This window comes from Solea senegalensis, linkage group LG3 (genome assembly GCF_019176455.1).
Source record: "Solea senegalensis isolate Sse05_10M linkage group LG3, IFAPA_SoseM_1, whole genome shotgun sequence".
NCBI lineage: Eukaryota > Metazoa > Chordata > Actinopteri > Pleuronectiformes > Soleidae > Solea > Solea senegalensis.
Genome location: NC_058023.1, coordinates 9,901,444 through 9,916,812, shown reverse-complemented (window position 1 = coordinate 9,916,812; position 15,369 = coordinate 9,901,444). Strand labels below are relative to the sequence as shown.

At 39.3% G+C, this 15,369-nt stretch overlaps 2 protein-coding genes, 1 long non-coding RNA gene and 5 other non-coding genes across 8 annotated transcripts; 1 reads left to right on the top strand and 7 right to left on the bottom strand.

Moving 5' to 3' along the window:
• Positions 1 to 199: 199 nt before the first annotated feature.
• On the bottom strand, positions 200 to 6,062 carry batf2 (basic leucine zipper ATF-like transcription factor 2). Its single transcript, XM_044021246.1, has 3 exons — positions 5,684 to 6,062; positions 4,609 to 4,728; positions 200 to 2,669 (listed from the first exon to the last, which is right to left on the bottom strand). Exons 1-3 carry the CDS (start codon positions 5,963 to 5,965, stop codon positions 1,596 to 1,598), a joined length of 1,476 nt encoding a protein of 491 aa, XP_043877181.1. The 5' UTR covers positions 5,966 to 6,062; the 3' UTR covers positions 200 to 1,595.
• A 1,222-nt stretch (positions 6,063 to 7,284) lies between these two features.
• arl2 (ADP-ribosylation factor-like 2) lies at positions 7,285 to 9,659 on the top strand. The gene is made up of 5 exons (XM_044022148.1): positions 7,285 to 7,493; positions 8,253 to 8,363; positions 8,559 to 8,721; positions 8,963 to 9,043; positions 9,243 to 9,659. The coding sequence occupies exons 1-5, from the start codon at positions 7,429 to 7,431 to the stop codon at positions 9,375 to 9,377; spliced, it is 555 nt and encodes a 184-aa protein (XP_043878083.1). The 5' UTR covers positions 7,285 to 7,428; the 3' UTR covers positions 9,378 to 9,659.
• A 646-nt stretch (positions 9,660 to 10,305) lies between these two features.
• LOC122766910 lies at positions 10,306 to 14,454 on the bottom strand. The gene is made up of 11 exons (XR_006360126.1): positions 14,406 to 14,454; positions 13,803 to 13,833; positions 12,762 to 12,802; positions 12,441 to 12,492; positions 12,209 to 12,259; positions 11,869 to 11,917; positions 11,592 to 11,638; positions 11,351 to 11,398; positions 10,913 to 10,969; positions 10,622 to 10,733; positions 10,306 to 10,441 (listed from the first exon to the last, which is right to left on the bottom strand). It is a non-coding gene; the product is annotated as an uncharacterized LOC122766910 (long non-coding RNA).
• On the bottom strand, positions 10,512 to 10,582 carry LOC122767357. The gene has a single exon (XR_006360205.1). It is a non-coding gene; the product is annotated as a small nucleolar RNA SNORD31 (small nucleolar RNA).
• LOC122767356 lies at positions 10,806 to 10,881 on the bottom strand. Its single transcript, XR_006360204.1, has one exon. It is a non-coding gene; the product is annotated as a small nucleolar RNA SNORD31 (small nucleolar RNA).
• LOC122767358 lies at positions 11,061 to 11,186 on the bottom strand. The gene has a single exon (XR_006360206.1). It is a non-coding gene; the product is annotated as a small nucleolar RNA SNORD22 (small nucleolar RNA).
• LOC122767354 lies at positions 11,756 to 11,819 on the bottom strand. The gene has a single exon (XR_006360202.1). It is a non-coding gene; the product is annotated as a small nucleolar RNA SNORD29 (small nucleolar RNA).
• Positions 12,618 to 12,693, bottom strand: LOC122767355. The gene has a single exon (XR_006360203.1). It is a non-coding gene; the product is annotated as a small nucleolar RNA SNORD26 (small nucleolar RNA).
• Positions 14,455 to 15,369: the final 915 nt, after the last annotated feature.

Genomic DNA, 15,369 nt, shown 5'->3' with positions numbered 1-15,369 from the left:
GGTGCTGAAGTTGGCTTTGAGAATCAAGTATCATCCATTGCTCCACTACATATATCTATATATACATATTTATGTTTATTTATATATATACATACATACACATATATACACACACATGTATATCCCATATTGTATGTACATATGTATGTGTATGTATATCCCATATTTTGCTTTGTTTCTTCATCAATAAAAGCACATCTTATGTTAAACATGTTTATTTTGTTACATAGCAAGTAGAATCTTAGCAAGTAAGATACTAAAAGGCACATGTGCTGGAATTTTGAGCAAATGATGATGAGGCTGATTTAAAGGTCAGGAGATCACATCCTTAAAGGAGAATTATAATAATAGCTAACTGGGAGCTGTTTTACTTAAAAAAATAAATCTCATATTTAACTTTATATTGCAATCAACAATGTAGCATAAATATATAACATCATAATTACATACAAAATGGTCAATAGCTCACACAAATTATCACTCGAAATCACAAATTCACTCCTTCAATATGGAGTGAATTTAAAGTTTCCTACATAGGTTTGCAGACATAAAACAGCATAATTATCATCTGAAACACCAAAACCATCATTGCAATACAATCAGGATGCACAAGCACAGTTAGGAGAAGAGAAACACAATCAGTTTCCTCACATCTGTAGTTCCTACAACATATGTTAGCAGCCATAGCAGCAATAGGTTCTCCTATTGACAGTCTTGTTTGACTCATTTGGAATGAGCACAAACGGAGGATTCACTCGATGACTCTAATGCTGTAGTTTCCTATATATTTAAATATCTTGCAATCAAACATTGAAATGACAGCTGCATTTGACCTACTGATTTGATCACTAAGGGGGCCCCCTAGAGGACAAAATAAGCATTGCACATGTAAGATATCAACAAATATTCACTCAAAAACTGAACTGAACAACAACCAGTAAACTGATTGCTTTAACAGGCCTATAGCACACCTTAAATACATGTTAGTGTGTGTGGCTACTGTTGGCACTATCATACTTTCACACTGTAGCTGCAGACAAAGATAATAAATTCTTCCCTCGACATTTCCATGAAGTTACAAGAAAGTGTTCACTTCAACCCTGTAAAAAAGAAAATCACATATATCACATATTTTCTCATGTTGACTCAGTTTTTTTAGGGCGCTTTGATTTTGAAAAGCCTTGAAAAAGATTCCATCACAAATACAATGTCTGGCAAACACTTGGCTCACAGTTATGACATCAAACTTTGGCCTGTTTGAAAGAAGTTTGAGATATTCCCTGCACAGAAGGGAATAAAACAACATGCGACTTCAGTCTCTAAAACGTTAGTGGGCTAAAAAAAAAAGGTAGATGAATATGAGCACCAGCCCAGACAGCGGTTCATCTTCTGATGCCGCTTTCCCATAAATTACCTAGCAACCAAATGTCAGACGTGAAATGCCAGGTTTCACAGATGGATTTTGAACCCTGCGAGTAATACAGTAGTTTGTATCTTGCTAAAATCATAAATGAAACAGCTGAAAACATAAATTAAACAACCATTTTGACACGGGGACGCTGGTCCTCCTTCGCCATTGGGTCATGAAGTCATATTTAATGGTTGCTAGTTCCACTTAGGATCCAATCATCGACCTCCAGGAGTTCAGAGAGGGAAAGGTCAGTGGAGGGATCACCCAGGGATGGCAGCGAGGGTGGAGGCTCAACCAAAAGTCCATCAGAGCTGCTGGTAGTCTGAGACGTGTTTAGAGGACTCGGGACAGTGAGGAGGGAGAGTAGAGGCGTGGGACTGGGCGTCATTTGTCTGTAACAAGGCTTCAAAGCAAAGGCAGGAGCAGGACACTGCTCCAAGTTTGTCTGAATTGAAACTGTTGGGGACTGAAGAGGCTGTGGTAAAAGAGTACACAGTGGGTGTGACTTGTTTGGATCTCCACTGTACTGACCTGAATGAAGCTGGGGAACATTCAAAGGGCAACCCTGGGTTTCTCGACCTCCATTTTCTCCAGTTAAATTGGGGTAAGAAGGGACCACACTGGAGGAAGCGGTTAGAGAAGATGTCTGGCTTGTTAAAAACTCATCCAAGGAGCCAGAATCAAAAGTAGGGAAACATGCATTTTCTGGCACGGTGGAGGTGTTATGGATGACGTCATGCTCAGACCGAGGCTGAGCAGCTGTAGTGAGGACGCTGGAGGTCATAGAGGTTGAAAGAAGGTGGCTGAGAACATCTGTCAGCCTTGGGGTCACAAGCGCTTTGCTAAACAATGAATGAGGAGGCGAGAGTGTGGAAAAGGAGATGGAATGAGGAAGAGTCACAGAGTTTGAAGGGGACGGGGAGGAAGCGGGTTCAGTCGTGGAGAGTAATGTGGTCACTGTTGGAGCAAGGAGTGCATTTTTGACACAGTCAAGAGTTTGGAGAAGGCTGGAGGTAGAGACTGGAGGAGGAGTAGCCAGAATGGAGCTTGAGGCCTGGGGAAGGTTTGGAGGAGGGATGGAATTGGTCTGACCACCACCTAAGGAAGAAACTGTTGAACTTTTGGTGGATACAGATGCTCTGAGGAGGCAATAAGGTTCATGATGAGCCAGAACGTCCGTGTAGTGATGGAAGTCTTTCTTCAATGCAGCGATTTCCTTTTGAAAGGCCGAGTTTGCTTGCTCCAAACACTGAAGCTCCTACATTGGAGAAAGTGAAGAGCAACAGAAAAGTTAATTGATGGCATTTTTATTTTCTTTTGCAGAAAAAAATCATTTTATCCACTTGAGAGAAGGATCAGTAAATAAAATAAAATGTTTCCCTAAGTCTATGATATCTCTACGTGATTTTTTACTCACATTCCACAGGAGATAATGATAAACTGCTGGCTCCATCAGGAAGTGTATAAAATCATTCAACTGGATTTATTTATCTGACTCAAACCTGCACTTACCAAATCAATGGTTTTTGTGAAGGGGGGAAGTCAACAGATACTAAACCAGTTTCTAGCCTGAAAAGGTTGTCTCACAGCAAGATAAGACTTTTGTTTTCAGTCATCAAAATCTGTTTTTCCTGGCAAGATTGCCGTTTTCACACTGATCATTGGCAAAGGGGGCGCAACACAGCTCAGGCGGCGACGACCATGTTTCAGTACCTCATGCAACCACATTTCAAAATACCCGAACTATCACTTTAATGTCAAGTTATGTTTATTCACCCTCAGAGAGGCACTCATCTGCTATAAAAATGGATTCAGGAATGGAAAAAAACAAGCAATCACACCCCACCTACAGAATATTATAGCAGGCCTGACCACTGCTGCAATAAAACACTAACTTCATGACGAGTCATCTCAAGTGCTGTAATAGAGAGTGCAACGGCCAAAATGCAGAAGATGTGTGGTCAAAGTCAGGACCTCTAAGGAGAAGTGAAATATCGTTCTGAGGTGACAGCAGTGCAGACTCAGCCCAAAAGCAGAGAAATGGTGAGTGGCATTGAAGGACAAAAAGGTGTTTCCCTGAAGAGCTGAGAGTTGGTTTGAAAATTGAGTGTCGATAATCAGTGACGATACAAAGCGTCTAAAACTGCTATCACTTATTCTCCAAAGCAACCAGTGCTCAATTTCACTGAGCATTGACGTGTACAACTACCATCAAATACAGCGGAGAAAATAGTGCTACAGAGACGACGCAAGGAGTTCTTTGGGGTTTTTTTTGGATCATTGCAGAAAATGACATCAAGTTTACGTTTTGATTGGAAAGATCCTCTTCAATGACTTCAAAAGCCTTATTACAATCACAGAATGAGGAAAAAAAATAGCAGTTAGTAAACTATAAACAAAGTAGCATGATGTCATTGACTGTAACAATAATTTATGTTCCCAAAACTCATGGTTAGGGTTCCTTGAAGACATTTTAAGAAAAGATTCTTCATTAGTCAGAGACATGGTATGTAGTGTAGACTCAAAAAGCTAAACTTACATTTTTTTCCAAAATAACCTGAAGGACAAAGAGCAGAACTGAACATACTGAATGAAACAGAAAGTGAAAGATGTTTATGATGTCCTGACTTTACAGAATCCAGTTGGAACATTTTAAAATACTAAACAACATTCGGCCAATTCTAAGTATGGATTCACAATTGGAGTGTGCCTTTTTTTTCTATTTCCAGAAATGGTAGATGGTGAATAAAGAGAGTAGAGCAGAACAAACAGGACAAAACCTAACATTAAACGTTTGACTGTGCAAGTGAACATTTTGAATTGGTCATCACTGAGTAACAATCAAGCTTTTCCTAAAAGAATGCAATTTCCGACAACCAACGGTATTCAGTGGTGTTGGCTAATTGTTGCACGTCTAAATTAGATTGTGTGTGTGTGTGTGTGTGTGTGTGTAGAGGGCAGGGGAGGGAGTGGGAGGGCCAGAGTGAAAGTCCTTTCCTTTAGAGCACCCAATTTACAAGAAACGGCTTGTGAGCAGATGGTTACACAAGACAAGCTCAAGAGAGATAGAGCCCCTCTCCCTCTCTCTCTGTGTGTGTTTATGGGTGTGTGGTTGTACGGGTGTTAGTGGTAGAGACAGCTGTCGGCAAATAAAGAATGAAAGCAGAGAAAGACATTGAGCAGTGAATGTTTCAAACCTCATGAAGTTCATCTGCTCTCTCAGTTTGTTTGCGGCGAGTTCTCCTGGCCGCGTCCCTGTTCTTCGCTCGTCTTTTCATCCCGGTGTGTCCCACCTGTTGTCCCTCTCCTTCCCTCTCCTGTAATGCACAAACAGTGCGAACAGTCCACGTCCACTCATTAACACACGTGCGTGGTTTCCCCGGTACCTAACAACTTTTCAATATTGCATAAAGTTTGCTGAAGATCATGAGACAAAGTGATCACATGCGTTGTCATGTGCTCTCCAGATTCCAGGGGGTCAATTAAGAAGTAAAACATCTGGACGTGGATGGAGAGGAACTAGCAGCATGTGATGGAAAATTCAGCAGCAACAAATGGAAATAGTGTGAAAATAAATCATCTTAAAATTTCAGGGTTGTTGCGTTTTAATTTATTTTTAAATGAACTGAAAATGGTTGTGTTTTCTTTCTGTATCAAATTCACCAAAATAACAAGTTATCCACAGTGAAGACTAAATTAATAGAGGACAACTGTATTCACTGCGACTGTACAAGAGCATTTATTAAGTAATCTGATGTAGTTATTAAGAGGACAGGTGCAGAACAATGGAAAATAGTACATTATTATACATTGGGAAGGCAAACTGTAATTTCTTAATCTCAAATAGTCTGCAAATCAGTCCAATCACAGGGATTTTAAGTGTTGTATAATAACCGCCTTATTGTTATGGTATTTTTAATGCCAAGGTGTTTAACAAAGGACACAAAAGAGCAGGTGTGTGCTGGAGGAGGGACTAGGACACATGTTGTAACGGGTACCTTCACTGTTTTATCTTCCATTCTCGTCATTCCTGTTTTCCAACAATCCAATAAAGGAACATTTACATTTTCAAAAACTTTTATTATTTTTTAAAGAAGAAGACGAAAGAAATATGGATAAGAGTGGAAATTAATACAAATATATTATGGTTATTTAGTAAAAAATAATAATAATAATAATAATTCTCAGTTGTCAGATTAATTTACTCACTAGTTAACTGATGGATTCATTCATTAATCTATTAACCGATGGATCCATCAATGAAGGACTCACCGATCCAGCAGTGTTGCTGTTGCACTCCTCTGCTGACAGGGAGCTGTGGCTGTAGCGTTCATCCCCAGTGTCCATGAGTGAAGGAGTCATCCCCCCTCTCCTTCTCTCTTCCTCCCTCCCTCCTTCCTCGGCAGACCGGTTAACCGGTTCAATGTCTGACTGACTGATCTTCCACAATGTCTGAATCCCGGTCCAGCCGGGTTCATCAGAGCAGCGAGTCCGCGTCAGTCGGGATAAGGGCACGGTTTCCTCTGGTGGTTGCGTAGCTAGTGCTTTACTCATGTGTCGCCAAAAGTGAAACGAAGGCTTTTAAGTGTGGCATTTAACAGCCTGTGATGCAACACGATAACGTTTCTGCTTTCAGTTTCTGATTATTTTAAACTGGCGCACTGCGAGTTAGGGGTGGTGGGACAGTGCTGCCTTCACGTGCAGTATGTTCATTTCACTTTCCGCGATATATATATATATATATGTTGTTTCCAATATCACATCAACTAGTTCAAAACAAATAATCAAAAACTTGTTTTGAGGCTTTGTCTGACTTGAGTAGTGCAGAAGGCCAGTTTGCAACACTGCTGACCGCAAACGTTTAGGGGCTATTTTGAGTTAGGTGGTCCGTGGGGGTTTTGTATGGGTTAAGTGGTCCTTGGTTTTGCAAAAGTTTGAGAAACACTGCTTTAAAGGGGCTACAGTTTATTTAGAACCCTAATTTATTTATTTTTTAAAACGTGAAATTCAACTTTACTTTGCATTAACCTGTTGCAGAGTCCAACTGTGAGTGTGAAGTAAATCACAGTGAAACCTGAAACACATGTTTCCGACAGCACTTGAATGCATCAGAATAAATGGATGAGAAAATGGGTTTTGGGACAGGAAAAGCTCTGAGTTAATGACCATATTAGGAATATGACCGTCCATCCTCCACGTGCAAGGAATTTCCTGAAAGGATTTTTGCCAGGAAGTTCATGGCTTAGTGCCAAAAGTGCAGCAACCAACAGCTTTGACCAATTTCCGGGAATAACTGATGCAAATTAATGTCTTTGACAGCATGAACGTAAGACAGAAAACCCAGCACTCACTCAGGTTTTATAGCAGGTTTGTTCATATTACTAAAAGTAAAATATGTCACTAAAACTGGATATAGTTTTACAATTCTTAAAATAATGTTCTGTTAAAATAAACATGACATTTTATAAGAACTGTGTGCTTTTTTTAAATTCTATTCTTTAAAGCACTTTATGAAGAACTTTCTATTATTATCATCATCATATTTATCCTGCATTGTGTCATTGTTATTTTTATGTAATTCAATAAGATTGTCTTCTATGGACGAACAATCAAAGTGATTGTGATTATTAATTGAAAAATAAATAATATGTTACACATCACTGTGATGTATCCTTTTATGCTAAAGGTGTTTCTTTATCCTATTATCTTGTGGAATTCTGACACAACATCTTCACACTGTTAAGTAGTCATTTCCCACAAACAGACCCACGCGCGCAGACTGACCACACCTTAATAAACCGCTGACCAATCAGTTTCAAACATTTACTGGAGCCAATCAGATTTGGCGCTCCCCAATATGGACCAGTCAGATGCTAGGTGAGGCGGGACTACGAGCACAGTCCCTTCCCTTCATGCGACGCTGCTAACTACATCCTTCCATTACAACCCGTACATCTGTTAAAAGTAATAATAGTAGTATTCACAAAGCCACAGCAGCGGAGCCGGACAGAGCAGAGATGGGTTTGCTGACGATTCTGACGAAGATGAAGCAAAAGGAGCGGGAGCTGAGGCTGCTGATGCTGTATCCTGTCTGTTAGCGCTTGCTAGCTTAGCGGGGAAGCAAGGTAGCATTGACGCAGTCACGTTATTACACATTAAACTACGCCAACAACGATGTAGTCATGTGCGACAGTGAACGGTAGTATGTGGAGAGAATGTGCGGTTTACATGATTGTGGCGTTTGTTTTGTGCATTTTGTTGCATACTGCGTCATGCTACCTCGCTAGCCACGAAGCGTTGAGCTAGCTTATGCAAGTATGTTGTCAAAACTAGAAGCTTCCACCAAAACAATATACACAGTCATTATAAGCTCATGTCTTGCAGAACACCTAATTATTATCGATGTGATCAACGGGCCATTTTCAAATGTGTTAAAGTGTGGAAGAAAGTTTCCTTTCAATCCTGTCAATTGAATGAAGAGTCACTTCGTACATTTTTCACATTCTGACACATGATTGGAGTATTTGCAATTGTTTTCATAAATGATTATCGATTAATCGAGTACTTGTTTGGTCAGAAAGTGTTCACATTTAAGGTGACAAATCTGAAAAACTGTTTTGATTAATGAAAAAAACACTCCGATAATTGAAATAGTTGACTTTGAATTTAGTTATCGTTTAATAATCGATTAATCGTTGCAGCCCTGATTTGCACAGGTGCATTATGAGTTGGCTATATTGATGTTATCATTTTAAAGGGGAGTGTTTCTAGCTGAACAAATTCAACTGTAGCAGTCAGGTGTGTCACTCGAGTTGTCAATTCTTTAACATGGCATGTGCAGAGGTTTGGACAACGCGGGGAAAACGACAATCTTGAAGAAATTTAATGGCGAGGACGTCAGCACCATCTCTCCAACCCTGGGCTTCAACATCAAGACACTGGAGCACAAAGGGTAAACACATATACAGCACACGCATATTATTGTAGGACTGCACAATATATAAGAAAACTACACATGGGAAAAAATATAATACTGAAGTATAAGTATTCAGATGTATTTTTCCCAGCAATGTTTCACGAACAGGATATATTTTTCCCAGTCTTACTAATAAGTCCTTGTGCTCTTCTTCATCTGTTTGTTTTCTAGGTTTAAATTAAATATTTGGGATGTTGGGGGTCAGAAGTCACTGCGTTCCTACTGGAGGAACTACTTTGAGAGCACCGACGGGCTGGTGTGGGTGGTGGACAGCGCAGATAGACTCAGACTGCAGGACTGCAAAGATGAACTCAGTGCACTGCTGCGGGAGGAGGTACACACAAATCATACTGACGGCTGTTAGTATTTATTTGAGGGGCAAATGCGGATTTAAATCGCTTTGTCTTGTCCAATACTTCAGAAATTGATATTGTTGAATCAGGGGTGTTTGTTTTGATTCTAAAAATTGGTCTGTCTTCTGAGGCAACTGTCTATGATTTCATCAGACTATTGTTAAAACAAATTACGTTTGAATGACCACAAGCTTGCACTTAACTGTTTCTTTCTCCCTGCAGAGGTTAGCTGGTGCAACACTACTAGTATTTGCCAACAAACAGGATTTACCAGGATCCCTGTCAAAAGAAGCCATACGAGAGGTAAGATCTAAACATTACACAGCAAGTCTTATATTAAGTCATACTTCACTGTCAGTTGAGGATTAAATTAGCCCCCTATGAAAATGTGCTAACCCAAGTCAAGTGCTGTTAAATTATTCCACAAAGGCCAATGGATTAGTCTTAAACATGCTGGTCGTTTTAGACAAAAGTATTGCATTTGCTTGTTCTGTTCTTGCAGGCGCTGGCTCTGGACGAGTTAAAAAGTCACCATTGGTGCATCATTGGTTGCAGTGCAATAACGGGAGAGAATTTATTAGCTGGAATGGACTGGCTATTAGACGACATTGGTGCAAGGATTTTCACTGCCGACTGATAAACAAAACTGCATGGACACAACAGCAAAGCACCATGGCTCGAGGTTGATAAATGGACAATGAAGAGAAATATACCAGAATAACAAAATGTTTCAGACCACGTAACTTGTATGTATGAATAAAGTTAGTGCCTCAAATGCACTCTAATAAATGTAAATGTCTTCAGTGATGACTGTTCAGTATAGCCCAGTGGTGCATTTAAGAGTTGAATCTATATTCAAGTTCACAATTCAGTTTCTGCCACCTCAGATTCCTAGAGAAATAAATTCTGGTGAAAATGAGCTACATGTCTGGACTCAACTTTATTCAATTTTGAAACTGATGAGCCAGCTACATTTAAACCTCTGGAAGCTTTTTAGATCACTGCTTCACACCTCAGTATTACTCATATCTAGGGTAAATTGGTGATGAACACATGACAAATTTCACACAAGTCAGCCATTTCAAATCATAACATGAGCATTCAATGGTGCTCAAACAGGTACTTGTCCTCTGGTATGTGAGGGAAATTTAACTGTTCCACTATACCAGGGTATGTGATTGAGGAAAATTTCTCAAAATTTTACTGTGCCTTTGTGGTGGATATATGGGAGGGGATTAGGGCCACAGGGAAGAAAAGGTTCTGACTTCAGAGAAGTCAGAAATCAAAGTATGATTTTGAAAAGTCAGAAATTAAATATTTCTGACGTGTGGCCCTAATCCTTCTGTAGGTCAGTCTCAAAGCTGCCTCACCATGACAACTGTAACATTTAGCCAATTATCAACGGGAAGAAAATAAGAGTGAAATGTTTTACATCGGAAAGTAACGAGCCATCACCTGTAGAGGCCACCGTGCCCCACAATTGACAATACAAGTTGATACTGTTTAACACTGCCATTACTGGACTTAAATTTTAGACCATATTTTCAAGCAAAACATGAGAATTGTCAATTTCAAAAGTGTTTAATGTCAAATGCTGGCTGTAGTTGACACATTTTAGACAAAGGTTTTGTGAACCAGTTGAAAGTAAAGCTTGAGGGCAGAAAACCAGGTGATGTCCTCCACAGCAAAGTTCTGTCCAGACTGGAGAAAACAAAGGACAACTTAGAAATGACAAGAACCCTACTGTGAAATAGTTTAAGCTCAACTGTTTTAAATCAGATAGTATACCAATCAGTCATGAATTCTCAGACTGGGGCGGTAAAAACACACATCACTTTTCAAAACACATTCTGAAACTTAATTTGTGCAATTTAAACTTACATTAGTGGCAGTTTCTTGAACTTTTCCAACATGGTAAAATTTGACAGTGCCACATTAAGTGGCATGCTGAGCACCTTTCAACTGTAGAGATCTTTGGCTCCTTTGTCCAAACCTGCCAAAAGGATCAACATGTATGTTAAGTCTCTCCAGTTTAAATTACAGGCCATTTTTTTTTAATTTTAACTTGTGATCAGAGAATATACCAATCAGTCATGAATTTTCAGACTGGGGCGGTAACAAGAAGCTCATCACCTCTACATTAAAAGGAGGTAATCACAAGAAGATGCATACCTTTTTGGATCGCCATCAATGCCAGTGACATTTGCTCCCCATTCAGCACTCGTCGACCTAAAAGTAGAATACAACACTGGTAAATGGAATTGCTCAGTGTCTTACCAGGAATACACACTTAATATTGTTGACCTTCAATATGCCAGTTTCCCATCAGACTGTTGGTAACCCCAACAAGTCTTCCCCTTATTGCCAAGGTTACACCAGTGGGTTCACCTTTTCAGGTCTGGCATTAACACAAGGCGTAAGACATGTGCGGGTGTCATCATGCAGGAAACATCATGCAACACTAATTAGCCTCCAAGATTTAATTAGCTTTTTAATGCATTGGCAGAAAAATATTCTATCGCTACAGCATTTAAAATGGAACCTGGACTGTTTCCAGACAAGCATGACAAACTGACCAACACATGTCAGTAAATCTCCATTAAGACTCACCGGGTTAGTGGCTATGGAGACCAACCATGTTCCCACAACCTCCTGAACCTGTAACAGACAAAATGCCATTAGGTTGGGGCAAAAAAACTCAACATGTACAGCTACTAAAGTTGACCTTCATATGTCAGCGATATTAAATTTCTCAACAGGAGTTCAGACGAACGAGATTCCAGATGTATCTCATCATTTTCAGCAGGCCTGGGATTAAGACTGGTGTTTGACCGGCATGAGACCATCTTACCTTCAAATAGGTTCTTGGTTGTGTTGCTGAAGCAGTCTTGGACTCATCTGTTGAAAGAGAAAGACCACTATGAATTCCATTGGATGAGAACTTGTTTGACGTTATAGAATTAGCAGGCATGTTGATGAAACAACTTCACAGCACAAAAGCGCTCAATAAATGCAGTTGCTCAGACGTTCGTGTCGTTTCACATTGGTTCAAAGTGAGCTAAGTTAATCATCACAGAAACTGCACAAAACCTTTCCATATTTATAAAAGGCAGAGGAAACATTTTTACCTTTATGACATGAACGATCACGTGTCTTCCAAGAATCCAGTCAAAGGCCCTACAAGACAAAGTTTCTCATGAGTGGAGTTCAACTGTAAGCGTGTGTGGTATAGTTTGAACACGTTGTTTGATCAGGGCTTTGGTGACAAAACCGCCATGTGACAATTGTCGTCCAGGTGTTTGATGGGTGTTAACCCAAATCATCCTTTCAAACAGTCAGAAACACTTTCACATTGACTGGGTCAGTTACTGATGCACCCATTTCCATTCATCAGTAACTGTTCATTACAGCCACATTAACAGCATTTCTGATATTTATAAGAGTCGCAAAACCAGTGTTCATACTCACATCTTAAGTTATGGCGGGGATGTGTTCGTCATCAAACATCCAGTTCATCTCCTTCAGATGAAAAAACATTCTTAACTACATGCCCAAAGGATTGACATTTCTCTAGGTAAACTAGAGGTGAGTCAGATTAAAAGTTGGCATCACTTTTGTCAGGCATATGCTTGTCTTTAATAAAAATCATCATATTTACACCCAAGTTAAATAACTTATCAGAATTTAATAAACATCTCACCTTGGTGTGATTTCCAGGTACCGAGTTATGTGACGGACCACTGCCGACTGACCTACAGACAGTAAACAGGAAAATCAGTGCTCCATTATTGATTTGTCTAAAATCAAAAACTTCAGAATGAACTCCGTATTCCCTTATGGAGTTATTTCTCTTTGAGTAACAAAGAGGGAGCCCTTAGCTACTCAGAATCTGGTAAAGAGGTTTCTTCAAAGGCTGATTCAGTAAGAGAGAGTTCAGAGAATCATCACAGCAGCACAGAGCCCCTAAATGGAGCCAATCAAAGGCTGATCTTAAGGAAATGTTAATAAAATGACTTCTTACCCAAGATTCTGTAGAGTCCTGCCCTGCTCTTTTCCTTGAGCCTGGAAAAATTAAAAAAAAAACTGAGCATTGCATGTGGTTACACCAATTCACATGTTAAGTTAGACAGCTTCATGCTACTCAGAAGTTTGATAAATAAATTTCCTCAATGATTTTCAGTGAGAGAGTTCAAGTAGTACATCACCGTAGCATGAGGCCGCAATGACATTTACATGTTATCATACAAGGCATGGGATCACATGGACATTCCCTTATCTTAAGGATCATGAGACAAAGCACAGACTAGTTCAATTTATTGAACTGTGACTGAGCCCTTAGACCTCTGCACTTCTTTAAACTGGCAAATGAGAATGTCGACACAAGTCATCAAAAACCAGTGTAGTTTTATTAAAGTGAAAAAAAATCTGTATTCATGAGGTACTGGATTTGTCATTTAATGTAATCTGTGTCAGTATAATCTACTGCACTCTTAAATCATGACAAAATGTCCACTTCCAAAAACATTAGCTTCTTATTATTTCTGCAAAAACCTTAGATTTGACCCCCTTAAACGCCAGTTTTGATTACTTGATGTCAGTTACAAAACCTGTGATTTTCCATGCAACTCATTTGTGGGGCTTTCATAAGTATCAAAGTGGAATTTAAAGTACTGATAGTCCGATACTTATTCAGCATTTCATAGTTTTGATCAGGACTGATATTCCTTAGAGATTTATGCAGGAAACAATCTGAAAGTTTAACATTTTGGGGAAGGGGACTTTTGTCTAATGACTTTAAGTGTGTGGCAATAAGTCACTATTCTATTGATACATTAGAAATGTTACACTTGAAGTCTAAAGTTTAACAAGAAACATTGGAAAATTTGTGCCAAAATGGAGCAGAGCAAGAGAAATGCACAAAAATATTCATGAATTTGAAGATTAAGGAAAACCCAAAATTGAATTTTGGGCCTATGCACACCTCACCCAGGACCCACATCGATGATGAACATATAACTCATGCACAGTCTCCCTGTCTAAAATGGCCTCCTGGTATACTTACTTTTAAGGCACATGGTGTGTGGATCGTTCATCTAGGAAATGAATGAAGCAGAGAATATCATGTTAGCATGTTGCTGCACGTAAGGGCCAACACGTGACCGCAGCACGTGTGTATGCAACGTGCACAGACCGGCATTTCATAGCAAGGTTGCATATTAAGAGCGTCTCACATCAGAAATAGAAAAGTACAATCACAGTCAATCAGTTCAGGTCTGTGAAAAGTATCATCATTGAGAGACAAAGGTTTGCACGAGCGCCACACAAGCAGCGGCCATTTCTATCGAGTCATACACGAGCTCAGTTATTATTTGCCAACAAATAGCAAATAAAACATGGAGAAAACATGACAAGACTCTTGTGAACATAATGAATAACCATAAATTTAAGCGCTTATAAGGTGGATGGTTAAGGATTGAGTTCAGTTCTGGCAGACGTTACGCCCAAACTGTGGCTAGGTGCAACAAAATAAGCACATATTAACCTTAAACATTTAAAACATGCTGAACCTTTGACACATACTATACTTAAGACAAAGGGTTGCTTGAACAACATCCTTGTTCCCGAGTTTTAAAGTAATTACACAGCAGTAGGCACAAGTTCTTACCTCGTTCAGACCAGAGAAGGAAGTGAACGAAACAACGGGTCCGCCTGTCTTTTATGTCCGGCTGACTCCTCCCACCTGCTTAACCAAAATGTGAAAACGGCGCTAACGTTTCTTTTCACGAGTTTCAAGCTAGTTTGGGTTGATTAAAATGAAGAAATAAACCGTTTTTGAATCTTAAACTCGTTGTTTGCAGAGTGAAAATGTCGCACTGAAGACACAATCGTTTAAAGTTTATTTTCTGCGTCACTTCCGTTAAAAAACGTAATCATTTCCCTCGTCCACGAGGGGGCAGTGTTGGTCCTCTGTGTTCTATTATGTTGAAATAAAAACCTAAATAAATGAACACATTATTGCTTTTCAAAAAAATACACACACCATTTCAGTTTCACGTCTCTTCTCTTGCACCAGTTTGTGTTCAATGTTGTTCATGCCTGTAGGTTATTTATACAGCTTTTTAATTCAATGACTGAAATCAAAAATATCTGTACTTAGAAATAATATAAAGTCTTTAAACACTTAAAACATCTGAATTTCCACCTTTAGGCGAATCAGTGACATTGTATGGGGATTTTCATATTTTTCAGGGTTTGTTTTATATTTTTATTTAAAGGGCAATATAGGTAGTCAACTAAGACACTTAAAATACCTGACACGTAAACTTGAGAAATCATTTTAATTATAATCATTTCCTTGAGGTTTAAAATTGACCCTAAGGATTAATGGTGTTAGTTAGATTTGAGAATAACACATTAACTCCTGGGCAACTTTGAGCCCGGTCTATTTCTCAAGGCTTTAATTATGACAACTGTCCACCATGTTATGATTCTGTGTTGCGACATTTCAACCCCTCTGATTCAGCCGTACAATGACAGGCTTCATTTACACATAGGTTGTGTTTCTTTGTTGATTAGGATTCAAAAAGATTTCTTCTTTTATAAAAAAAAAAGAATAAACACTGTTTTTT